Source organism: Hyperolius riggenbachi, chromosome 10 (assembly GCF_040937935.1).
Source record: "Hyperolius riggenbachi isolate aHypRig1 chromosome 10, aHypRig1.pri, whole genome shotgun sequence".
In the NCBI taxonomy this organism is placed as follows: domain Eukaryota; kingdom Metazoa; phylum Chordata; class Amphibia; order Anura; family Hyperoliidae; genus Hyperolius; species Hyperolius riggenbachi.
Window position 1 is genome coordinate 258,577,513 of NC_090655.1, and position 27,978 is coordinate 258,605,490.

The 27,978-nt window shown below is 48.0% G+C and overlaps 2 protein-coding genes across 2 annotated transcripts in view; both read right to left on the reverse strand.

The window, feature by feature from the left end:
- LOC137535344 (zinc finger protein 37-like) overlaps nucleotides 1-4,158 on the reverse strand; it is a 38,038-nt gene extending 33,880 nt beyond the window's left edge. The window contains exon 1 of the mRNA XM_068257172.1: nucleotides 4,123-4,158. The gene's annotated coding sequence lies outside the window, so the exon portion shown is untranslated. The remainder of the gene's footprint in view (nucleotides 1-4,122) is intronic.
- The window catches only part of LOC137537127 (uncharacterized), a 627,974-nt gene extending 600,892 nt beyond the window's left edge, over nucleotides 1-27,082 (reverse strand). The window contains 3 exon segments of the mRNA XM_068259259.1: nucleotides 23,706-23,825; nucleotides 26,149-26,633; nucleotides 26,923-27,082. Coding sequence (XP_068115360.1) covers nucleotides 23,706-23,825; nucleotides 26,149-26,631 — 603 coding nt within the window. The 5' untranslated portion in view covers nucleotides 26,632-26,633; nucleotides 26,923-27,082.
- Between the last annotated feature and the right edge of the window lie 896 nt (nucleotides 27,083-27,978).

Genomic DNA, 27,978 nt, shown 5'->3' on the forward strand with positions numbered 1-27,978 from the left:
CACCTGCTCCTCAGGTGCATTACTCGAAGTATTCCTGTTACAACAAACACTCTCATTACTTAGGTGTCCAGAGGTTAGAGATATATCTGATTATCGGTGATACTGTAGATCATCAATAATCGGGTATATATCTGTATTCTCGGTGATACTGCAGATCACCGGTAATCAGATCCTCTCTGTGTTACACCGATCGTTACAATATATATATAATATATTTTCACAGGTGTTACGTACTGGGCTCTGGGTTAGTCATATGGGCATTCAGCCTGAACTGTGGTTGTTGACCAGACAAGCCTGACAAAGCTATAGGCTGCTAGACACTAGCAGTTCTGGATGTAAGCCTGTTTTCAGGGGCATAAAGATATAATTTGCATATTCAGTAGCGGTGCATTCTAGGTAACCACAGTTGTTCACTTAAAGCTGAATTATTGCAAACTAGTAGACCCAAGCCCATTTAAAAACAGGCTCTAGGTCTGTTTTTTGACAGTGCGCACACCCGCCCACCTGGCTTACTGTCCCTGTCCTCCTGTCTCAACAGCTGTCTGGGTCCATGTTGCATACATGCACAGTAGCAAAAAGCACGGTCCCAAGGACACTGAGACCGCAGTATGCAGGGACACTTGCGTTTTATTATAGAGGATACCTTCTGTTTTAAGAAGGCTAATCATTTTATATATATATATATATATATATATATATGTATGTATGTATGTATGTACTGTATGTACGCATGCACGCACACACACACACACACACATACACAAAATATATATATAATATGTATAGAGCGACACACACAAGTTGAAACTGTTGGATGGAAGAGAATAATAGACTTTCTATAGGACTGTGTGATGATAAATCATTTTTATTATTACGGATAACAGTACACGGTATATTGGCAGAACAACCTGAGCGTTTACGTTTGCGACAACTAGGACTATGCTCATACCTTCTCTTTTTGATTGTTTTATGGTCAGAATGTTTGTCTCAAATATGCCTAGATCATATATCTGATATTAATGAAAGCTTTCATTCTAAGGGGGAAAAAAAAAAAAAAGGAATGGGCACGAAGAGCTCAGGTTCATACGCTCACCCAGATTTGTCCTGTTTCTCCCACATAAATTCCTTTGGGGTACTTTTTACACGATTAGATATGACTCTTATGACCACACCCCCTTTTACACCATGGCATTCATGACCACACCCCCTTTTACACCATAGCATCCATGACCACACACCTTTTTACACCATGGTATTCATGACCACACCTCCTTTTACACCATGGCATGCTGTGTATAGTGTGAGAAAAGGTGCCACGAGTGGAAGGATAGGGGGATCGGGAGGTGGAAAGGTGGGTGAGGGTCAGGAGAGGGGACATGGAAATGGAGGGGTGAGTGAGGTTAAGGAAAGGTGTCAAGGTGGGAGAGGAAGGGTGAGTTACGGTAAAGAGAGGCAACATGGGGGGAAAGGGAGTTGTGGGCCTGGAGAGGTGACTTGGTTGAAAAACAGGGATTCCTAACCCTAGTTATTTATTGCAGTAACTTGGTAAGCTAACCCAGTGTTCTCCCCAGGCTCTTTTAGCCGGGTGCTCCACCCGGCTAGTTTTGGTGAGCACCCGGCTGTCATCGGCTCACCTCCTCCTATGCTCTAAGCAGAGTTGCTCACAGAAGCACCGGCCCTGCGTTCTCCACTCGCCACACCCGGCTACTTTTTCATGCCACCCGGCTGGGAAAAAATTCTGGGGAGAATACTGCTAACCAATGGCATGTCAGCGTTATGCCTTACCTGGACAATTCTACACTAGCTGGCAGCATGCCTATGTACTATGCCCAGAGCTTGCAGCTACACAGCAGCCTCCTATCATGCCCTAACTGACATCAGTGTGGCACCTTACCTGGACAATCCTACACTAGCTGGCAGCATGCCTATGTACTATGCCTGGAGCTTGCAGCTCCACACCAGCCTCCTACACTAGCTGGCAGCATGCCTATGTACTATGCCTGGAGCTTGCAGCTCCACACCAGCCTTCTGTCACGTCCTAACTGACATTAGTTGTCCGGTCTGAGCATGGTACATGGCACAGGTACAGAGGCATTTACCTGGTAGAGGAGTCACTAGATAAGGGGTCACATTGATGAATGGTTGGTTAGATTACTTGGTTACTGCAGTAAATGTCACTAAGGATCCCTGGCTTTGCACAGAAGCATCAGACAGTGTTCTCCAGAATGAAGCATTCCCTGGTTGGGATGTACACAATGACTTCCTATGGGACATTATGCAGCTTGTGTTGGAGTAAAACTGTTTATTATTGAAAGATCTTTTTACCATCAGGTGAGGGGTGCCTCCATGGGGGCGGCATGTGCTCCAGCTTATGCCTGTATACACCAGAGGTGACAGATAGGGATGGTAGATGAGATGCTTACATCAACCCATAATTATTTAATTATGGGTTGATGTAGGATTATGCAAATGTATGCAGCTTGAATATGGACCAATCATATCCTACCTCAGCTTGGGTTGATTGGTCTACTTTCTATTTACATAAAAAAAATACAGAATTCTACATCAACATAGAGCCTTTGTGCTCCTCTCATGGTCTCCCCCGATTGGTCAAATTCTGCTCCCTGTCGGGAAGCTCCATAGTGTGCCTGCACTAGTTCGCTCTCTCTCTCACCCTTGTGCAGGCGCAGTACAGAGCTGCCCATCTTCGGGAGCACTCGGGCTACCCAAGACTTCCGAAGCCTCCTGAGGTTGGAGATTTAAAGGGGTGACATCGCTGGAACACGGGGACCTTGAGAGTAATGGGAAGGCTCTATAGAACCCAGAGCCTTCCCTCTCCTTAGGTAAGTATCTGTAGGTTTTGGTTTTTTTTTTTCACTTCCCATTAGCTTTAAATTTTGACTCTAAATTGTGCACAGCACCCAAATCAGTGTAACATATTCTGGCTCATTCAGCTCCCCACAAAAACAAATGATCAGCTTTTACGCAATCACTTGTTATCAAGAGTGTTTGTTCACCCAGATACAAGTATTTTTGACTTTTCTATACTTTTTAGGAGAGCTGTGGCTTCACGGGACTGCAGATCCTGCATCATTTGCATAGATAAATCCCCTGGATTATTAAAATTTGCAATAGAAAAAACTAAAAACCAACCACACTCGCTAGATGTAACCATGTTTATCTCATCACATCACCTCAGGTAAGGGACTTTTTAACAGACCAGCACATTGAGTAGCATGAAAGTGTCCTTGGGATTCTGTGTAAAGATGCTTCCACACACACACACATACACACACACAAAAAGTGTAAAAGAACACTTATGTCTAAGACAATTCCCTCACTTAGTACATGAATAGGGCTACTCGCCAGTGTGAGATTTCATATGTTTGGCAAGGCTTCCTTTATATCCAAACAGTTTCCCACACTCAGTACATGTATAAGCCTTCTCAGCAGTGTGACATGTCCAATGCTTTGTCAGCCTTGATTTAAAATCAAAACATTTCCCACATTCAGCACACGAATACGAATTTTTATCAGTATGACAATACATGTGGTTGGTAAGCTTTGATTTACACCCAAAACATTTCCCACACACGTTACATGAATAAGGCAACTCACCAGTGTGAGATGTCTTATGACTGACAAGATATGATTTCCGCACAAAACATTTCCCACACTCAGCACAAGAAAATGGCTTCTCACCGGTGTGAATTCTCTCATGAATGATAAGATTTGGTTTACCAGTAAAACATTTCCCACACTCAGAACATGAATAAGGCTTCTCACCAGTATGACGTCTTTTGTGTAAGACAAAAAGAGATTTAAACTTAAAACATTTCCCACATTCAGCACATACATGGGGTTTCTTACTGGCATGAGATCTCTTATGTGTGACAAGCTGTGACTTTTGTCTAAAACATTTCCTACACTCAACACATGAATAGCGTTTCTCACCAGCGTGAGATCTCTCATGACTGATTAAACTTGCTTTCCAAATAAAACATTTCCCACACTCAGCACATGAATAGGGCTTCTCACCAGTGTGAGTTCTCTCGTGTATGACAAGGTTTGATTTACAGCCAAAACATTTCCCACACTCAGGACATGAATAAGGCTTCTCACCAGTGTGAGTTCTCTCGTGTCTGATAAGAGCAGATTTCCAATCAAAGCATTTCCCACATGTGGAACAGAAATGAGGCCCTCCAGCAGGGGGAGAGCTGTTTTGAGTATGAGGCCCCTCGGGGTTAGACAGGTGAGGGGAGTCTGGGGGAATATTTGGGGTCACCAGGATATCTGCAGGAGACTCTTGTCCAGTGACATCATCATCCGTTGTACAGTCTGTGGATACAGAGAGACGAGTCTCTGAGAGGTTCCTGATGCCGGGACTCCGCTCTGCAAATAGAGAAACATCATCACTTCCTGTTAGAGAATTCTGAGGGGAGGAACAATTATTAGTCATAGGGGTGTGATGTGTGTTATGTCACTGCACAGTGTGCCTGTAATTTTTTGGACATTTAAAAACTTAATAACTGGTGATTATTGTTCCAGAAAACTAAATGAAAATATAAGAAACAGTATTTAGACCAATTGTTATGTATAGTCAGCCAGTGATGCTAATAAATGGTGTATACCTGAGAGAAAATGTATAGGAAAGATAAATGGCCATGTACACGAGAGGAAACTGTAGTAAGGTGCAACCATGAAATTGATGATCTAATATAGGGCTTGATTCATGAAGCTGCGCTGCTATAGCAACACGAGTTCCCCGACAGCACCACAAGCTAAATCCAGGACTGTACGCTACACTTAGTTACACGTGTTGCTTACATAGCAATATACACTCCTTTAAATGCCGCACACTGCTGTGAAGTATCGAGACCGCGATACTTCACTAGTGTGGACGCTACTGTCATGGAACTCGCGTTGTTGTAGCAGCGCAGCTTCATGAATCAAGACATAGAAAGAAGATGAAGAGAATCTGTTGGTTAGGACATGTCACAAGGAGGGTGGCTGCTGACTCCAAGGCAACTAAAGCAATATATAAGGCTAGATTAGAAGAAAAGCATGACAAGGACGGCCTAGAAATTTCTGGAATGTTGAACTGAAGGTTGACTTGAGGACCATCAATCTGGGACCCTGGAGAGCTGCTGCCAGAGACTACTGAGAGATCGCTGCTGCTGCTCACATATTTTGTGGTTACATAGTTAGTTTGATTAAAAAAAAAAAAAAAGACATCCGTTCATCAAGATCAACCAGAAGAAAAAAACCACACCATCCTGAACCCTCACATATCCCAGTTGATCCAGGGGAAGGTGAAAAACCTTACAAGGCCTGGGCCAATCAGCCTTAAAAGGAAAAAAATCCTTCCTGACTCCAGATGACGGTCAGATACATCCCTGGATCAACTCTCCTGGGAATTACCTAGTAATTATAGCTGTAGATGACATTCAATGCAAGGAAAGCATCCAAGCCCTCTTTAACCCTCCTGGTGGTAACCCCGACCTACACTCCACGTAGCCGCCGCAAAGGATTGAATGGCCCCGGGAGGAATTTTTTTAATAAAACTTCTTGTAATACTTGTAGCTAGCACTAGGCTAGCTACCTGTGTCCCCCAAGTCCCTCCGCTCTGCTCCGATTCCACCCCCCCCCCGATTGCTGCCGTAATACGTACCCCCCCAGGGATCCCACGATGGCGCAGCCTCCCAATCAGCTTCAGGCTTCGCTATGGGGAGGATCGGGACTGCGCATGACGTCATGACATCGATGACATCAGACGTCATGTCCGATCGTCGCCATATCAACGACTGAAGCTGATTGGGGAGGCTGTGGCTTTCGCGGGATCGCGGCTGGGTAAATATAAGCGCCGGCAAACAGGGGGATCAGAGAGGTGCGGGGGACTTAGGTAGCTAGCCTAGTGCTAGCTACAAGGTTTACAACAAATTTTATTCAAAAAATCCCTCCCGCGGACGCAGCCACCGAAACTGCGTACCAGGAAGGTTAAATGGAGATATAGAGTTTGCCATAACTACTTCTTGAGGTAAAATAGGTAGCCAGGTATAGTTTCCCCCAGTATAGGTTAGCCAGGTAGAAGCGCCCCAGTATATGTATCCAGCTAAAGGTGCCCCAGTATAAGTTGCCAGGTATAGATTAGCTAGATATAGCTGATGGAGGGGGGAGCCGTGGGCATATTGACATGCGGGAGGAGAGCCGACTCCTACCTCCATTGCAAAGTTATAGGCAGCTGGAAGCCTAGTAGAAAAAAACTCACCTCCTTGTGGGCTCCAAGCGAGGTTCACTTGTCACCGGGCTCCTCTGTCTGCAGCGCCGCTCACTACTTCCATTAATCAGGAAGTAGTGTGCGGCGCTGGAGACAGTGGAGCCTGGCGGCAAGTTAACTTCACTTGGAACCCGGAAGGAGCTTCCTGCTGCCTATAACTCTGCAACGGAGGGAGGCCCAGAGGAGAGGGAGGAGTCTGTTTCCCTCCCCGCGGCTGAGTCCAGTGTGCCCACAAACTCCCCCTCCCTCACTGTGCCCTGGGCAGACACCCGCCTCGCCTGCCCCTAGAAACGAGGCTGATTGCACTTGCCATAGCTGTTTTAGCAAACAGATTTTTAGCTCTTTTAACCTCAGTCTCCCCTCCTCCAAACATCACTCAGATTCTTACAGCCCCTCCCCCACTTATTGGCATCATGTGATCTATACAGTGCCCAGCAGGGACATATTTATCATTCAGTTTAACCACTTGAGGACCTAGGGCTTTCTACCCCTTAAGGACCGGCCACTTTTTTTCCATTCAGACCACTGCAGCTTTCACGGTTTATTGCTCGCTCATACAACCTACCACCTAAATGAATTTTGGCTCCTTTTCTTCTCACTAATAAAGCTTTCTTTTGGTGCTATTTGATTGCTCCTGCGATTTTGACTTTTTATTATATTCATCAAAAAAGACATGAATTTTGGCAAAAAAATGATTTTTTTTAACTTTCTGTGCTGACATTTTTCAAATAAAGTAAAATTTCTGTATACATGCAGCGCGAAAAATGTGGACAAACATGTTTTTGATTAAAAAAAACCCATTCATTGTATATTTATTGGTTTGGGTAAAAGTTATAGCGTTTACAAACTATGGTGCAAAAAGTGAATTTTCCCATTTTCAAGCATCTCTGACTTTTCTGACCACCTGACATGTTTCATTAGGGGCTAGAATTCCAGGATAGTATAAATACCCCCCCAAATGACCCCATTTTGGAAAGAAGACATCCCAAAGTATTCACTGAGAGGCATAGTGAGTTCATAGAAGATATTAATTTTTGTCACAAGTAAGCGGAATATGACACTTTGTGACAAAAAAAAAATAAAAAATAAAAGTTTCCATTTCTTCTAACTTGCGACAAAAAAAAATGAAATCTGCCACGGACTCACCATGCCCCTCTCTGAATACCTTGAAGTGTCTACTTTCCAAAATGGGGTCATTTGTGGGGTGTGTTTACTGTCCTCGCATTTTGGGGGGTGCTAATTTGTAAGCACCCCTGTAAAGCCTAAAGGTGCTCATTGGACTTTGGGCCCCTTAGCGCAGTTAGGCTGCAAAAAAGTGCCACACATGTGGTATTGCCGTACTCAGGAGAAGTAGTATAATGTGTTTTGGGGTGTATTTTTACACATACCCATGCTGGGTGGAAGAAATATCTCTGTAAATGACAATTTTTTAAATTTTTTTACACACAATTGTCCATTTACAGAGATCTTTCTCCCACTCAGCATGGGTATGTGTACAAATACACCCCAAAACACATTATACTACTTCTCCTGAGTACGGCGATACCACATGTGTGGCACTTTTTTGCACCCTAACTGCGCTAAGGGGCCCAAAGTCCAATGAGTACCTTTAGGATTTCACAGGTCATTTTGAGAAATTTCGTTTCAAGACTACTCCTCACGGTTTAGGGCCCCTAAAATGCCAGGACAGTATAGGAACCCCACAAATGATCCCATTTTAGAAAGAAGACACCCCAAGGTATTCCCTTAGTAGTACGGTGAATTCATAGAAGATTTTATTTTTTGTCACAAGTTAGCGGAAAATGACACTTTGTGAAAAAAACCAATAAAAATCAATTTCCGCTAACTTGTGACAAAAAATAAAATCTTCTATGAACTCACCGTCCTACTAACAGAATACCTTGGGGTGTCTTCTTTCTAAAATGGAGTCATTTGTGGGGTTCCTATACTGTCCTGGCATTTTAGGGGCCCTAAACCGTGAGGAGTAGTCTTGAAACAAAATTTCTCAAAATGACCTGTGAAATCCTAAAGGTACTCATTGGACTTTGGGCCCCTTAGCGCAGTTAGGGTGCAAAAAAGTGCCACACATGTGGTATCGCCGTACTCGGTAGAAATAGTACAATGTGTTTTGGGGTGTATTTTTACACATACCCATGCTGGGTGGGAGAAATAACTCTGTAAATGGACAATTGTGTGTAAAAAAATCAAAAGATTGTCATTTACAGAGGTATTTCTCCCACCCAGCATGGGTATGTGTAAAAAATACACCCCAAAACACATTGTACTACATCTCCCGAGTACGGCGATACCACATGTGTGGCACTTTTTTGCACCCTAACTGCGCTAAGGGGTCCAAAGTCCAATGAGTACCTTTAGGATTTCACAGGTCATTTTTGTTTCAAGACTACTCCTCACGGTTTAGGGCCCCTAAAATGCCAGGGCAGTATAGGAACCCCACTAATGACCCCATTTTAGAAAGAAGACACCCCAAGGTATTCCGTTAGGAGTATGGTGAGTTCATAGAAGTTTTTATTTTTTTGTCACAAGTTAGCGGAAATTGATTTTAATTGTTTTTTTTCACAAAGTGTCATTTTCCGCTAACTTGTGACAAAAAATAAAATCTTCTATGAACTCACCATACTCCTAACGGAATACCTTTGGGTGTCTTCTTTCTAGAATGGGGTCATTTGTGGGGTTCCTATACTGCCCTGGCATTTTAGGGGCCCTAAACCGTGAGGAGTAGTCTTGAAACCAAATGTCGCAAAATGACCTGTGAAATCCTAAAGGTACTCATTGGACTTTGGGCCCCTTAGTGTACTTAGGGTGTAAAAAAGTGCCACACATGTGGTACCGCCGTACTCAGGAGAAGTAGTATAATGTGTTTTGGGGTGTATTTTTACACATACCCATGCTAAGTGGGAGAAATATCTCTGTAAATGACAATTGTTTGATTTTTTTTACACACAATTGTCCATTTACATAGAAATTTCTCCCACCCAGCATGGGTATGTGTAAAAATACACCCCAAAACACATTATACTACTTTTCCTGAGTACGGCGGTACCACATGTGTGACACTTTTTTGCAGCCTAGGTGCGCTAAGGGGCCCAACGTCCTATTCACAGGTCATTTTGAGGTATTTGTTTTCTAGACTACTCCTCGCGGTTTAGGGCCCCTAAAATGCCAGGGCAGTATAGGAACCCCACAAGTGACCCCATTTTAGAAAGAAGACACCCCAAGGTATTCCGTTAGGTGTATGGAGAGTTCATAGAAGATTTTATTTTTTGACACAAGTTAGTGAAAAATGACACTTTGTGAAAAAAACCCAATAGAAATCAATTTCCGCTAACTTTTGACAAAAAATAAAATCTTCTATGAACTCGTCATACACCTAACAGAATACCTTGGGGTGTCTTTTTTTCTAAAATGGGGTCACTTGTGGGGTTCCTATACCGCCCTGGCATTTTACGGGCCCAAAACCGTGAGTAGTCTGGAAACCAAATGTCTCAAAATGACTGTTCAGGGGTATAAGCGTCTGCAAATTTTGATGACAGGTGGTCTATGAGGGGGCGAATTTTGTGGAACCGGTCATAAGCAGGGTGGCCTTTTAGATGACAGGTTGTATTGGGCCTGATCTGATGGATAGGAGTGCTAGGGGGGTGACAGGAGGTGATTGATGGGTGTCTCAGGGGGTGGTTAGAGGGGAAAATAGATGCAATCAATACACTGGGGAGGTGATCGGAAGGGGGTCTGAGGGGGATCTGAGGGTTTGGCCGAGTGATCAGGAGCCCACACGGGGCAAATTAGGGCCTGATCTGATGGGTAGGTGTGCTAGGGGGTGACAGGAGGTGATTGATGGGTGTCTCAAGGTGTGATTAGAGGGGGGAATAGATGCAAGCAATGCACTGGCGAGGTGATCAGGGCTGGGGTCTGAGGGCATTCTGAGGGTGTGGGCGGGTGATTGAGTGCCCTAGGGGCAGATAGGGGTCTAATCTGATAGGTAGCAGTGACAGGGGGTGATTGATGGGTAATTAGTGGGTGTTTAGGGTAGAGAACAGATGTAAACACTGCACTTGGGAGGTGATCGGACGTCGGATCTGCGGGCGATCTATTGGTGTGGGTGGGTGATCAGATTGCCCGCAAGGGGCAGGTTAGGGGCTGATTGATGGGTGGCAGTGACAGCGGGTGATTGATGGGTGGCAGTGACAGGGGATGATTGATGGGTGGCAGTGACAGGGGGTGATTGATGGGTGATTGATAGGTGATTGACAGGTGATTGACAGGTAATCAGTGGGTTATTACAGGGGAGAACAGATGTAAATATTGCACTGGCAAATTGATAATGGGGGGTCTGAGGGCAATCTGAGCATGTAGGCGGGTGATTGGGTGCCCGCAAGGGGCAGATTAGGGTCTGATCTGATGGGTAACAGTGACAGGTGGTGATAGGGGGTGATTGATGGGTGATTGATGGGTAATTAGTGGGTGTTTAGAGGAGAGAATAGATGTGAACACTGCGCTTGGGTGGTGATCTGATGTCGGATCTGCGGGCGATCGATTGGTGTGGGTGGGTGATCAGATTGCCCGCAAGGGGCAGGTTAGGGGCTGATTAATGGGTGGCAGTGACAGGGGGTGATTGATGGGTGGCAGTGACAGGGGGTGATTGATGGGTGATTGACAGGTGATTGACAGGTGATCAGTGGGTTATTACAGGGAAGGACAGATGTAAATAATGCCCTGGCGAATTGATAAGGGGGGGTCTGAGGGCAATCTGAGCGTGTAGGCGGGTGATTAGCGTGTAGGCGGGGAGAGAACAGATGTAAACACTGCACTTGGGAGGTGATCTGATGTCGGATCTGCGGGCGATCTATTGGTGTGGGTGGGTGATCAGATTGCTCGCAAGGGGCAGGTTAGGGGCTGATTGTTGGGTGGCAGTGACAGGGGGTGACAGGGGGTGATTGATGGGTGATAGGTGATTGGCAGGTGATTGACAGGTGATCAGTGGGTTATTACAGGGAAGGACAGATGTAATTAATGCACTGGCGAATTGATAAGGGGGGGGGGGGTGTCTGAGGGCAATCTGAGCGTGTGGGCGGGCGATTGGGTGCCCGCAAGGGGCAGATTAGGGTCTGATCTGAAAGGTAACAGTGACAGGTGGTGATAGGGGGTGATTGATGGGTGATTGATGGGTAATTAGTGGGTGTTTAGAGGAGAGAATAGATGTAAACAATGGATTTGGGAGGTGATCTGATGTCGGATCTGCGGGCGATCTATTGGTGTGGGGGGGTGATCAGATTGCCCGCAAGGGGCAGGTTAGGGGCTGATTGATTGGTGGCAGTGACAGGGGGTGACAGGGGGTGATTGATGGGTGATAGGTGATTGGCAGGTGATTGACAGGTGATCAGTGGGTTATTACAGGGAAGAACAGATGTAATTAATGCACTGGTGAATTGATAAGGGGGGGTCAGAGGGCAATCTGAGCGTGTGGGCGGGTGATTGGGTGCCCGCAAGGGGCAGATTAGGGTCTGATCTGATAGGTAAAAGTGACAGGTGGTGATAGGGGGTGATTGATGGGTAATTAGTGGGTGTTTAGAGGAGAGAATAGATGTAAACAATGGATTTGGGAGGTGATCTGATGTCGGATCTGCAGGCGATCTATTGGTGTGGGGGGGGGTGATCAGATTGCCCGCAAGGGGCAGGTTAGGGGCTGATTGATGGGTGGCAGTGACAGGGGGTGATTGATGGGTGATTGACAGGTGATCAGGGGGGATAGATGCATACAGTACATGGGGGGTGGGGGGGGGGGTCTGGGGAGAATCTGAGGGGTGGGGGGGTGATCAGGAGGGAGCAGGGGGCAGGGGGGGGGGGGACAAAAAAAAATAGCGTTGACAGATAGTGGCAGGGAGTGATTGATGGGTGATTGGGGGGGTGATTGGGTGCAAACAGGGGTCTGGGGGGTGGGCAGGGGGGGTGGGTCTGATGGGTGCTGTGGGCGATCTGGGGCAGGGGGGGGGGGAAATCAGTGTGCTTGGTGCAGACTAGGGTGGCTGCAGCCTGCCCTGGTGGTCCCTCGGACACTGGGACCACCAGGGCAGGAGGCGGCCTGTATAATACACTTTGTAAACATTACAAAGTGTATTATACACTTTGTATGCGGCGATCGTCGGGTTAACATCCCGCCGGCGCTTCCGTATGGCCAGCGGGATGTTGCGGCGGGTGAGTGGCGCCAGGCGGAGGATCGCGTCACGGATGACGCGATCGCTCCGCCCATGCCCCTAAAAGGACCGCCGCCTCTGTGGGTGAGCCGGTCCTTAAGGGCTCCACATCCCGGCCGCCCCTGTGCGTTAGGCGGTCGGGAAGTGGTTAATATATATTTTGAATCTCTAATGATTATCACTCACCAATGCTCATCCTTGTAATGTCTTCCTCCTTAGATGTCCCCATCATGTCTCCGTCCTCCATAGACTGCTGATCACTCTTCACATACATCTCTTCTTCCTCCTCTTTACTTGTCCTCATCATGTCACCCTCCTCCGTAGACTGCTGATCACGCCTCATGTATGTCTCTTCTTCCTCCTCTTTACTTGTCCTCATCATGTTACCCGCCTCCATAGACTGCTGATCACTCCTCACATATTTCTCTTGTTCTTCCTCTTTACTTGTCCTCATCATGTCACCCTCCTCCATAGACTGCTGATCACTCCTCACATAGGTCTCTTCTTCTTCCTCTTTACTTGTCCTCATCATGTCACTCTCCTCCATAGACTGCTGATCACTCCCCACACCCGTCTCTTCTCCTTCCTCTTTAACCACAACATTTACTTGTATCAGTTCTCCACCCTAAGTGCACAAAATGAGAGAATGTAAAATGTGAACACAGATAACCGCATACACACACAAAAAAAAAGTCACAAATCTGGGGTGTATGATGACCCTCAGCCCCACCTACCTGATAATAGTGGGGGATGGTGTGATCTTCCTGTGGACAATAAGGGGAATAAAGAGGACCTGTACATCTCTCTGCTGGGTTTCTGTTACTGGATCCATCTGTAGAAAACACAGATACTGACTGAATATATTGGGGTAGATTCACTGAAGCTAACGTGCTCAAGCAGTGCGGGTTAAACCAGCGAGTGCACACTATGCATGGCCCTGGCAGCGCAGTGTGCGCTCCCAAGTTAGGCGCAATTATTCTCAGTGCCAATCGCTATTATTGTAGCGCGACCACAATACTTCACTAGAGCAGCCACGTTAATTGACGTAGTAGCGGCTGCACTAGAGAAGTATCGCGGTCATGTTACAAGTATAGTGCACTGAGAACAATCATGTGTAACATAGTGACCCACTTAGGGTTGCGACGGTATGAAATTCCACAGTATGATAACCGTAAAAACAATACCACGGTATGACGGTATTATGGTAAACGGTATTATACAATTATTTGGACCCCCCGTAGCCAGTAGTAGGTGGCCACAGCATAGGTAGCCCGGGATAGGTGTAGCCAGTAGTAGGTGGCCGCAGCATAGGTAGTAGTGTTGGGCGAACACCTGGATGTTCGGGTTCGCGAACGTTCGCCGAACATGGCCGCGATGTTCGGGTGTTCGCGCCGAACTCCGAACATAATGGAAGTCAATGGGGACCCGAACTTTCGTGCTTTGTAAAGCTTCCTTACATGGTACATACCCCAAATTTGCAGGGTATGTGCACCTTGGGAGTGGGTACAAGAGGAAAAAAAATATTTGAAAAAGAGCTTATAATTTTTGAGAAAATTGATTGTAAAGTTTCAAAGGAAAAAATGTCTTTTAAATGCGGAAAATGTCATTTTTCTTTGCACAGGTAACATGCTTTTTGTCGCCATGCAGTCATAAATGTAATACAGATAAGAGGTTCCAGGAAAAGGGACCGGTAACGCTAACCCAGCAGCAGCACACGTGATGGAACAGAAGGAGGCGCAGGAGGAGAAGGCCACGCTTTGAGACACAACAACCCAGGCCTTGCATGAGGACAAGAAGCGTGCGGATAGCAATGCATTTTGCCGCCATGCAGTCATAAATGTAATACAGATGAGAGGTTCAATAAAAAGGGACCGGCAACGCTAACCCAGCAGCAGCACACGTGATGGAACAGGAGGAGGCGCAGGAGGAGAAGGCCACGCTTTGAGACACAACAACCCAGGCCTTGCATGAGGACAAGAAGCGTGCGGATAGCAATGCATTTTGCCGCCATGCAGTCAAATGTAATACAGATAAGAGGTTCAATAAACAGGGACCGGAAACGCTAACCCAGCAGCAGCACACGTGATGGAACAGGAGGAGGCGCAGGAGGAGAAGGCCACGCTTTGAGACACAACAACCCAGGCCTTGCATGAGGACAAGAAGCGTGCGGATAGCAATGCATTTTGCCGCCATGCAGTCATAAATGTAATACAGATGAGAGGTTCAATAAACAGGGACCGGAAACGCTAACCCAGCAGCAGCACACGTGATGGAACAGGAGGAGGCACAGGAGGAGAAGGCCACGCTTTGAAACACAACAACCCAGGCCTTGCATGAGGACAAGAAGCGTGCGGATAGCAATGCATTTTGCCGCCATGCAGTCATAAATGTAATACAGATGAGAGGTTCAATAAACAGGGACCGGCAACGCTAACCCAGCAGCAGCACACGTGATGGAACAGGAGGAGGCGCAGGAGGAGAAGGCCACGCTTTGAGACACAACCCAGGCCTTGCATGAGGACAAGAAGCGTGCGGATAGCAATGCATTTTGCCGCCATGCAGTCATAAATGTAATACAGATGAGAGGTTCAATAAACAGGGACCGACAACGCTAACCCAGCAGCAGCACACGTGATGGAACAGGAGGAGGCGCAGGAGGAGAAGGCCACGCTTTGAGACACAACAACCCAGGCCTTGCATGAGGACAAGAAGCGTGCGGATAGCAATGCATTTTGCCGCCATGCAGTCAAATGTAATACAGATAAGAGGTTCAATAAACAGGGACCGGAAACGCTAACCCAGCAGCAGCACACGTGATGGAACAGGAGGAGGCGCAGGAGGAGAAGGCCACGCTTTGAGACACAACAACCCAGGCCTTGCATGAGGACAAGAAGCGTGCGGATAGCAATGCATTTTGCCGCCATGCAATCATAAATGTAATACAGATGAGAGGTTCAATAAACAGGGACCGGAAACGCTAACCCAGCAGCAGCACACGTGATGGAACAGGAGGAGGCGCAGGAGGAGAAGGCCACGCTTTGAGACACAACAACCCAGGCCTTGCATGAGGACAAGAAGCGTGCGGATAGCAATGCATTTTGCCGCCATGCAGTCATAAATGTAATACAGATGAGAGGTTCAATAAACAGGGACCGGCAACGCTAACCCAGCAGCAGCACACGTGATGGAACAGGAGGAGGCGCAGGAGGAGAAGGCCACGCTTTGAGACACAACAACCCAGGCCTTGCATGAGGACAAGAAGCGTGCGGATAGCAATGCATTTTGCCACCATGCAGTCATAAATGTAATACAGATAAGAGGTTCCGTAAAAAGGGACCGGCAACGCTAACCCATCACAGATGTTCACTGTTCATGTTACTTGGTTGGGGTCCGGGAGTGTTGCGTAGTCGTTTCCAATCCAGGATTGATTCATTTTAATTTGAGTCAGAGAGGCGGATACGCCGATCTGTGACGATGCCTCCGGCAGCACTGAAACAGCGTTCCGACATAACGCTGGCTGCCGGGCAAGCCAGCACCTCTATTGCGTACATTGCCAGTTCGTGCCAGGTGTGTAGCTTAGAGACCCAATAGTTGAAGGGTGCAGATGGATTGTTCAACACGGCTACGCCATCTGACATGTAGTCCTTGACCATCTTCTGCAGGCGAGCGGTGTTGTAGGTGGAACTGGGCGATTGCTGTTCTGTGGGCTGCTGCATGGGTGTCAGAAAATTTTGCCACTCCAAGGACACTGCCGATACCATTCCCTTGTGGGCACTAGCTGCAGCTTGCGTTCTTTGTTCCCCTCCTCGTCCTGGGTTTGCAGAAGTCAGTCTGTCGGCGTGGAACTGGCTAGAGGAGGAGGATGTCAATCTCCTCTCTAATGTCTCCACAAGGGCCTGCTGGTATTCTTCCATTTTGACCTGTCTGACAGTTTCTCCAATGAGTTTGGGAACATTGTCTTTGTACCGTAGATCCAGAAGGGTATAAACCCAGTAATCCCTGTCGTCCAGAATTCGAACAACGCGCGGGTCGCGTTCGATGCAGTCTAGCATGAATTGAGTCATGTCTGCCACAGTCCTAACAGAATCCTCATCATGTTCTTCTGAGCTTGATGCACCCTCATCATCATCACCAGCATCACGCCGTCGCCCACCTTCTTCCTCGTCTTCTTCTGCTGTCCATTCCCGCTGAATCATGGAAGTCCAACGTGCACCGCTCTGTCCCTCGGCAGTGGGGGCGTCCAAGTCCTGCTCCAACTCCAGCTGTTCCTCGTCCTCTTCTTCAGCATAGCTGCCGGGAGGACCAGCGTTTCCTGAGGCAGATTGCCTGATGTTGGTATCATCATCACGCTGATCATTGTCCTCTTGAGATTCCCCCACTTGCATCCTGACTGCGGCTTCCTTGATCTGCAGCATTGATTTTTTTCAGCAAACACAGCAGTGGTATCGTAATGCTGACTGAAGAGTTGTCACCGCTCACAAGCAACGTGGATTGCTCAAAATTTTGGAGGACTTGGCAGAGGTCCAACATGGTGGCCCAATCAGATCCACAGAAGCTTGGTAGCTGCCCGGATGCGCCTCGGTACTGCGCCGTCATGTACTGGACCACTGCACTCTTCTGCTCGCAAAAGCGTGCTAGCATGTGCAGCGTCGAATTCCAGCGCGTGGGTACGTCACACACCAAGCGATGGTTCGGTAGATTGAACCGCTCCTGCATCTTGGTGAGTCCCTCCGAAGCGGTACTGGACTTTCGGAAATATTTGGCCACTCGTCGCACCTTCAGCAGAAGATCTGCCACGCCTGGGTATGTCCTCAGGAACCGCTGAACAACTAGGTTCATAACGTGTGCCAGGCAAGGGATGTGTCTCAGCTTAGCCAACTTTAAAGCGCGAATGAGATTGCTCCCATTGTCACACACAACCATGCCTGGTTTCAGGTCCAGCGGTGCCAGCCACAAATCGGTCTGTTCCTTGATTCCCTTCCAAATTTCTTCACCTGTGTGCTGCTTATCTCCAAGGCAGATCAGCTTCAGTAAGGCTTGCTGACGCATGGCAACAGCTGTGCTGCACTGCTTCCACGACGACCCTATTGCTGGGTTACCGATGCCGGATGAGGTACCGCTTTGAGAGGCGTTGGAGGAGAAGGAGTCAGAGTCGAGGTAGGTGCTGCTGTTATCTCTGAGGGACACCGGTCCAGCAGTTTGCGGCGTGGTCAACACCCGCGCCGTAGCCGGTGAGGAGTCGCTGCCAGGCTCCACAAGGTTCACCCAGTGCGCCGTCAGGGAGATGTATCGACCCTGGCCAAAGGCACTCGTCCAGGTGTCTGTGGTGAGGTGAACCTTGCAGGCAACGGCATTTTTCAAGCTTCTGGTTATTTTGCTAACCACGTGCTCATGTAACGCTGGCACTGCAGACCGCGCAAAATAGTATCGGCTGGGAACCACGTAACGTGGGATGGCCAGCGCCATCATGCGCTTGAAGCTGTTTGTCTCCACCATGCGATATGGCAGCATTTCGCAGGCCACAAACTTGGCTATGCTGGCTGTTAGTGTCACGGCCCGGGGGTCATTTGCTGGCAATTTTCTCTTGCGCTCTAACATCTCCAGGACAGACAACTGAACCGTAGGATCGCACACCGAAGGACAGTTGGTTGTTGTTGTCGTGGTCGTTGAAGACTGGGAAACGTCAAGAGGACTGTTGCGGAAACTGACATCGTCGTCTACTACGGATGTTTGTGTACCACGTAATGGCTGGGCTGCTGCTGAGGAGGGTCTGGTGACAACGGAGGCAGTGTTGCTGGGGGCTGGAAGCAAGCCGCTACCCTGGCCTTGCGTGTTTGACCACAGAGTGCTATGTTTGGCTACCATGTGGCGGCGCATGCTGGTGGTGGAGAGGTTGTTGATATTTTTCCCCCTGCTCAGTCGGGTCCTGCACACCTTGCAAATCACCATGGTAACATCCTCCCTGCAGTCGTCGAAGAAAGCCCATACTTTTGAGCTCCTGCTTTGCTGGCGAGTTTCTTTCGTGCCTCTTTGGCGTCTCACTTCTACGGCTATGCCTGTTGTGTCCGAAATACCCCGCCCCAGCCTACTTTGTGGCACACGGCGAACTCTTGCAGCAGTGGGTTCTGCAGCAGACTCATCTGTACTGCTGCTATCCCGACAGCGAGGTTGTACTCGATAATCCGGGTCTGTGTCCACATCGTCCAAAACCTCCTCTTCCATCTCCTCATCTGTGACTGTGTCTGTGTGCAGTGGACTAGAGCTCCCCAGAACACCCTCTGCGCACCTCACTCCCATGTCTTCAAGATGTTCTTGGTGGATCTCCTGCGCACATTGCTCAGGGATTTGGGTGTCTTCGTCCTCGCCTTGCATTTCAGTGCGTGGTGCATTTACCTCGCACAATGGTTGTGAATCTGGGCACAACATTTCTGGCTGTTCCATTGTTTGTGGGGGTAGGAGTGCGAATAGCTCCTCCGAAGAGGCCATTGTGTCCAGAAATAATTGTTCGGACTGGTTATTCGGCCATTGTGTGCATGGTGTAGCTGCTGGTTGTGTAACCGTTGTGCCCACTGGCTCCTTGTAACTGGCAGAGGACCTTGTGCGTGACAACAAGGATGTGCTGATGCTGCTGCTGCTTAACCCGCTGCTGGACGCTTGAGAGGTCATCCAATTCATTATTTGTTCCTGCTCTTGTGGATCAGTGAGGGTTGTTTGTCTGGCACACATGGGTGGTATTGAGTGGGTTTTCTTAGGTGCTCCACTGCGGCCTCTACGTGAACCGTCAGGGGAAACACCTCTTCCCTAGCCCCTCCCTCTTTCACTGGATTTCTTCATTATGGTTGTACTGATCCCAGCAGTACACGCACACTGACTGGCAGTACAGTGGCAATAGACAATGCTATATAGTATGTTATAAACTGGTGATGGACTTAAGTACTACTGATCCCAGCAGTACAGTGGCAATAGAAGACAATGCTATATACTATGTTATACACTAGTGATGGACGGAAGTACTACTGATCCCAGCAGTACAGTGGCAATAGAAGACAATGCTATATACTAGATTATACACTGGTGATGGACGGAAGTACTACTGATCCCAGCAGTACAGTGGCAATAGAAGACCATGCTATATACTATATTATACACTAGTGATGGACGGAAGTACTACTGATCCCAGCAGTACAGTGGCAATAGAAGACAATGCTATATACTATATTATACACTGGTGATGGACGGAAGTACTACTGATCCCAGCAGTACAAGCTGACTGGCAGTACAGTGGCAATAGAAGACAGAGTTATATACTATGTTATACACTGGTGATGGACGGAATTACTACTGATTCCAGCAGTACAGTGGCAATAGAAGACAGTGCTATATACTATGTTACTGGTGATGGACGGAATTAGTACTGATTCCAGCAGTACAGTGGCAATAGAAGACAGTGCTATATACTATGTTATACACTGGTGATGGACGGAATTACTACTGATTCCAGCAGTACAGTGGCAATAGAAGACAGTGCTATATACTATGTTATACACTGGTGATGGACGGAATTACTACTGATTCCAGCAGTGCAGTGGCAATAGAAGACAGTGCTATATACTATGTTATACACTGGTGATTGACGGAATTACTACTGATTCCAGCAGTACAGTGGCAATAGAAGACAGTGCTATATACTATATTATACACTGGTGATGGACGGATGTACTACTGATCCCAGCAGTACAAGCTGACTGGCAGTACAGTGGCAATAGAAGACAATGCTATATACTATGTTATACACTGGTGATGGACGGAAGTACTACTGATCCCAGCAGTACAGTGGCAATAGAAGACAGTGCTATATACTATGTTATACACTGGTGATGGACGGAAGTATTACTGATCCCAGCAGTACAAGCTGACTGGCAGTACAGTGGCAATAGAAGACAATGCTATATACTATGTTATACACTGGTGATGGACGGAAGTACTACTGATCCCAGCAGTACAGTGGCAATAGAAGACAATGCTATATACTATATTATACACTGGTGATGGACGGAAGTACTACTGATCCCAGCAGTACAAGCTGACTGGCAGTACAGTGGCAATAGAAGACAATGCTATATACTATGTTATACACTGGTGATGGACGGAATTACTACTGATTCCAGCAGTACAGTGGCAAAAGAAGACACTGCTATATACTATGTTATACACTGGTGATGGACGGAAGTACTACTGATCCCAGCAGTACAGTGGCAATAGAAGACAGTGCTATATACTATGTGATACACTGGTGATGGACGGAAGTACTACTGATCCCAGCAGTACAGTGGCAATAGAAGACAGTGCTATATACTATGTTATACACTGGTGATGGACGGAAGTACTACTGATCCCAGCAGTACAGTGGCAATAGAAGACAGTGCTATATACTATGTTATACACTGGTGATGGACGGAAGTACTACTGATCCCAGCAGTACAGTGGCAATAGAAGACAGTGCTATATACTATGTTATACACTGGTGATGGACGGAAGTACTACTGATCCCAGCAGTACAGTGGCAATAGAAGACAGTGCTATATACTATGTTATACACTGGTGATGGACTGATGTACTACTGATCCCAGCAGTACACGCTGACTGGCAGTACAGTGGCAATAGAAGACAGTGCTATATACTATGTTATACACTGGTGATGGACTGATGTACTACTGATCCCAGCAGTACACGCTGACCGGCAGTACAGTGGCAATAGAAGACAATGCTATATACTATGCTATATACTGGTGATGGACGGAAGTACTACCCCAGCAGTAAACGCACGCACGCTGAGCTGACTGGCACTACAGTGCAGTGGCAAATATAGTATAGGAGGCTGGGGGGCCCTGGCTAGCCTAGCTGGTGAGAGCGAGTCTAACCTGCCTGCCTACACAAAGCTAAACCCAAACGCAAGTGGCGGAGAAATGACGCGGTTCGGGTTTTTACCCGAACCACGTGACCCGCTCGGCCAATCGCAGCGCGAGCCGCGTGTTCGTGCCCGAACCACGTGACCCGCTGGGCCAATCACAGCGCGAACCAAACGTTCGGGGAACGTTCGGCCATGCGCTGTCAGGCCGAACATACGTTCGACCGCATGGCCGAACACCACGAGGTGTCCGGCGAAGCCCGAATCGAACTCGTACAGCCCGAAATCCGGGCGAACCCGAACAGTGGCGAACACTGTTCGCCCAACACTAATAGGTATCCAGGGATAGGTGTAGCCAGTAGTAGGTGGCCGCAGCATAGGTAGCCAGGGATAGGTGTAGCCAGTAGTAGGTGGCCGCAGCATAGGTAGCCAGGGATAGGTGTAGCCAGTAGTAGGTGGCCGCAGCATAGGTAGCCAGGGATAGGTGTAGCCAGTAGTAGGTGGCCGTAGCATAGGTAGCCAGGGATAGTAGCCAGTAGTAGGTGGCCGCAGTATAGATAGCCAGGGATAGGTGTAGCCAGTAGTAGGTGGCTGCAGCATAGGTAGCCAGGGATAGGTGTAGCCAGTAGTAGGTGGCCGCAGCATAGGTAGCCAGGGATAGGTGGTGTAGCCAGTAGTAGGTGCTCGCAGTATAGGTAGCCAGGGATAGGTGTAGCCAGTAGTAGGTGGCCACAGCATAGGTAGCCAGGGATAGGCGTAGCCAGTAGTAGGTGGCCGCAGCATAGATAGCCAGGGATAGGTGTAGCCAGTAGTAGGTGGCCGCAGCATAGGTAGCCAGGGATAGGTGTAGCCAGTAGTAGGTGGCCGCAGCATAGGTAGCCAGCGATAGGTGTAGCCAGTAGTAGGTGGCCGCAGCATAGGTAGCCAGGGACAGGTGTAGCCAGTAATAGGTGGCTGCAGCATAGGTAGCCAGGGATAGGTGTAGCCAGTAGTAGGTGGCCGCAGCATAAATAGCCAGGGATAGGTGTAGCCATTAGTAGGTGGCTGCAGTATAGGTAGCCAGGGATAGGTGTAGCCAGTAGTAGGTGCTCGCAGTATAGGTAGCCAGGGATAGGTGTAGCAAGTAATAGGTGGCCGCAGTATAGGTAGCCAGGGATAGGTGCAGCCAGTAGTAGGTGGCTGCAGTATAGGTAGCCAGAGATAGATGTAGCCAGTAGTAGGTGGCTTCAGCATTGGTAGCCAGAGATAGGTGTAGCCAGAATTAGGTGGCCGCAACACAGAGAGCCAGGGGGAGGGAGAGGGGACGCAGCAGCAGGGATACTCATTTGCTGGCAACCAGGTCCTTCATGATGTACCGGCTTAATTCTACTTCCTGTTCTTGCATCATCTTGTAATAGCGCCTAGGGGGCGCTGTTACAGGGAAACGTGATGCAAGAACAAGAAGTAGAATGAAGCCAGTACATTGTTCAGGACGGAGCTGGCTGCCCGAAAGTGAGTATTTGTATCCCCGCCGCTGTTCGTGCACTCGCCACTGCGTCACATCCACGACGCTGTCACCCTGCCCCCTAAAACCAGTAAAACGAGATTGTGCATGGTATGATTACCATGTACAATCAAACCACGGTATATCGTCATACCGGTATACCGTGGCAACCCTAGACCACGCTAAGCTGCCAGGACCACAGGTAACGTGTGCTCGCTGGTTTAACCCACGCTGCTTGAGCATGTTCGCTTTAGTGAATCTACCCCATTGACTATGTGTTTATACAATGATGGTGGGGGTCTAGGCGGACCCTCTATACTGCTCTCACCCTTATAATAAAGGAAAGTCTCCTCTTACCCAGTGGTATGAGGGGCAGCTGATTTTCCATCATGACATCCTTGTAGAGGTCCTTGTGTCCTTCTACATACTGCCACTCCTCCATGGAGAAATAGATGGTGACATCCTCACACCTTATAGGAACCTGACACACACAATAATACAGTCATCACACAGACACACTCTTGTGTTACTGCATAATGTCCCACAATTCCCAGCACTGCTCACCTCTCCTGTCAGCAGTTCCATCATCTTCCTGGTGATTTCCAGAATCTTCTGCTTGTTGTGTCCCTCAGATATCAGGGAATGAGGTGGGGGCACTGTGATGGTCACATGATCACCAGACTTCACTGGAGGAAAACTCTGCACGGAAAGACCAACAATAATGTCACGTGACCTCCCAGAATCCTCCTCACCTCTCCAGTCAGGTGTGTGTTTTATTCATAGAGATAAGAGGAATGTCATGTGACCTCCCAGAATCCTCCTCACCTCTCCAGTCAACAGATAGATGATCTCCAGGGTGAGGTTGAATATCTTCTCGGTCATGTGACTCTGGTCCTCATCCATCCTCAGTGATGTAGTCATGTGAGTCATACAGGATGCTGCTGCCTTTTGATAAATAATAAGGGGAGTATAATCTAGGCTGTACAGTTGTCAGTGGTGAAACTACAGATACAGCATCCCCCTTCCCATTGCTGTCACTTGTAAGTGGTAGGGCCACTTCGCAGGAAAGCGTGGAAAGTTGGTTTACAGCACTGCAGTCCTGTCCTCCCTCTGCCAGCCATAATATATGGCACATGTAGGGGGGCCACTAGAAAACTGGCAAACAAGTCACAGCAGTTATATAAGAGTCTCTTGTATGGCAATTACTGCAAGGGGGGTGATCAGGATAGTGACAGGAGTACTATGACCTCCTCTGTAACAAAGTATGTCCACCCCGACCTCTGCTCTGCCCAATTTATAACGAGAATCACACTATTACCTCCTCCTCGCTCAGCTGTTCTGCCCATTGCAGAGGCTGAGTCGCCTGAGTTGCGCAGTACTGCAGTGGCCCAATGGCGTGCATCCTTTATTGCTGTCTCATGGCTTGGAGCGTTCTGTGCATGCGCGACTATAAGGCTCTACATAGTGTGCAAGTGCAGAGCGCCCCTGGCCATGGGAGAGCGATCAAGGATGTGCACCTGCGTGCCAGCAGCTGAGCTAACCTCCCTTCTCCCCAAGATTAACCTGCCCTCTCCTCTGCCTAACACTAACCTTCCTTCTCCCCTGACTAACACTAACCTCCCCTCTCCTCTGCCTAACAATAACCTCCCCTCTCCTCTGCCTATCGCTAACCACCCCCTCTCCTCTGCCTAACACTTACCTCCCCTCTCCTCTGGCTAACACTAACCTCCCTTCTCCCCAAGATTAACCTGCCCTCTCCTCTGCCTAACACTAACCTTCCTTCTCCCCTGATTAACACTAACCTCTCCCACTCCCCTGCCTAGACCTAACCTTCCCCTCTGTCTAACACGGACATTCCCCTTCCCTAACACTAACCTTCCCTCTCCTTTGCCTAACACTAACCTCCTCCTCCTGGCCATGGGAGAGCAATCAAGGACGTGCACCTGCGTGCCAGCCCATGTGCAGTAATGGGCCAAACAGCTGAGCTAACCTCCCTTCTTCATTACCCTTCCCTCTCCTCTGCCTAACACTAACCTCCCCTCTCCTCTGGCTAACACTAACCTCCCCTCTCCTCTGGCTAACACTAACCTCCCCTCTCCTCTGGCTAACACTAACCTCCCCTCTCCTCTGCCTAACACTAACCTCCCCTCTGCCTAACACTTACCTCCCCTCTCCTCTGCCTAACATTAACCTCCCCTCTCCTCTGCCTAACACTAACCTCCCCTCTCCTCTGGCTAACACTAACCTCCCCTCTCCTCTGCCTAACACTAACCTCCCCTCTCCTCTGCCTAACACTAACCTCCCCTCTGCCTAACACTTACCTCCCCTCTCCTCTGCCTAACATTAACCTCCCCTCTCCTCTGGCTAACACTAACCTCCCCTCTCCTCTGCCTAACACTAACCTCCCCTCTCCTCTGGCTAACACTAACCTCCCCTCTCCTCTGCCTAACACTAACCTCCCCTCTGCCTAACACTTACCTCCCCTCTCCTCTGCCTAACATTAACCTCCCCTCTCCTCTGGCTAACACTAACCTCCCCTCTCCTCTGCCTAACACTAACCTCCCCTCTCCTCTGGCTAACACTAACCTCCCCTCTCCTCTGCCTAACACTAACCTCCCCTCTGCCTAACACTTACCTCCCCTCTCCTCTGCCTAACATTAACCTCCCCTCTCCTCTGCCTAACACTAACCTCCCCTCTCCTCTGCCTAACACTAACCTCCCCTCTCCTCTGGCTAACACTAACCTCCCCTCTGCTCTGCCTAACACTAACCTCCCCTCTGCCTAACACTTACCTCCCCTCTCCTCTGCCTAACATTAACCTCCCCTCTCCTCTGCCTAACACTAACCTCCCCTCTCCTCTGCCTAACACTAACCTCCCCTCTCCTCTGGCTAACACTAACCTCCCCTCTCCTCTGGCTAACACTAACCTCCCCTCTCCTCTGCCTAACACTTACCTCCCCTCTCCTCTGCCTAACATTAACCTCCCCTCTCCTCTGCCTAACACTGACCTCCCCTCTCCTCTGCCTAACACTAACCTCCCCTCTCCTCTGCCTAACATTAACCTCCCCTCTCCTCTGCCTAACACTAACCTCTCCTCTGCCTAACACGTCTCTGCCTGCACAGAGGCATGCAATGTAAAAGTGGTAATCCATAATTTCCTGTATTCTATATGTTACGGTTCCTTTTTAAAGAAATGAGTATTTCTTCATTATAAACTTGTGTCTGGCATTCTGTATCTAAATTACAGCAAACATGGTCATCCGCTTACCAGGCTGTGCAATGCGTGGCAAGGAGCGTCCGCGCCCAGATCTTCTGTCTTAGTTGACATTTCAGTCACTGTCCCATAGTTCCTGCTGCCACAATCACATCCGCAGGTTGGACAAGCAGCTCCATGTTCTGCTCCTCTGTTCTGTCGCGGTGCCCGCTTCCTTTTCACGCCTCCAGACATCGGTTTCTGAGGAGGACTTGGGAAAACAGACGGGACGGCATCCTCCTTCAGAGACATTATCGTTTTCCTCCTTACGTAATCCTCTGGGCGGAAATGCGTTGAGCAAAAGCGATACTTATTTCCTGTCCGATCGTGCAACATGGCTGCCTTGTGAGTCAGGATATATTCCTCATCAAATCCAGCGTTCCGCAGCCACTGCTCGAGTCTCTTCTCCTCTCCTGGCAACAGATGCAGCTTTATATCGGGGTGCGCTTTATGCTTTCCCGTTGTGTTGTGGCAGTTTTTAACAACACATTTAGGCATTTCTGAGTAAGTAAGAAGAGAGAGAAAAATGAATATAGAATACATCACTTTACATTTTAACCACTTGACTACTACAGGTTGTGTTCCCCTTAGGGACCACAGCAATTTTCCCCTTTCAGCGATCCTCCCATTCATTCGCCAATAAACTTTATCACTACTTATCACACCGAAATACGTATATCTATGCCCTTGAGGCAGATGAATTGTCAAGGGGTGTAGCTATACTGTACTGTATCCAATAACCTGTTAAAGAATACTATAAAAAATATACATATATTTCTTTTTACTTACTGTGACGCAGGAGTATGCGGAGAGCCAAGTTAAAATTTAGTCCCGTTTAGCAAGCTGCAAGGCAAAACAGAGTTACTGAAAATATTGGATGGTATTATATTATGCAGCTAAATCACGCAAAAGGAATTGACTCTTGGGTGCATTTGAATCTTTAGAAAAAAAAACTTTATCAATTGATTGTCATCATACAACCTACAAAATACAAAACCCCCCATAAAACCTATATGAATATATATTTTCCCATTTTCCACTAAAAAAACTATTAACCAGATTAGAGACAACATATAATGTGGACCCTAACTTAGGGGCTGCAGTCCCCTGACACCTAGATACCCTGTACCATAATTCAATCACTTCTATTAGAGGGTTTATGACCAACAAGGCAGATCTTCCAGTATCTCAACAGATTTGTGTATTTGTAAGGACTGCATGTAAATCGTAGGGGCCCATTCTAGGGTAGTCTCCTATATAGCTGTGTGTCAAAATCCAGATATATAGAGGTTTCAGTGCAAAAAGCACGGCCATGGTGATTGCTACAGTTCCTTATAATTGCTAGATTCCCACTCCCACAGAATCATCAGAGCATGGCTATGATCAGCAATACGTTCCCTCAAGCGTTAACAGCAAAAGCAGCTTGCGTGAAACAGTGTGTCCAGAATTTCTCAAAACAGCAGCAAGCACAAGGCAGGCATGCATAGCCCTGTAGATTCCCAGTCGCAGAATCATAAGGGCAGCAAGACAGTTCATGCAGTGGAAAGCAGTAGAACAAGTATACACAAACAGCAGGATTGACACAAAGCACTGCGGATGATCATGTTACCCATCCAGGGCTGGCTGGTTATCCGTGCTGGTTCACAAGTCCATGCTGGATCAGAGGTCTGTGAATGGTGTAGATGGAGTATGGGTAAGGTGGTCCACAAAGAGTCTCTACTGGTTGATGGTAGATGTCTATTGAATGCTCAACATGTTTCGCCGACCCTAGACGGCCTCAATCAGGAGCTGACATCAACAGATTGTTCATAGTGTGTCTACAACTAACTTCCGCTATTTAAACAT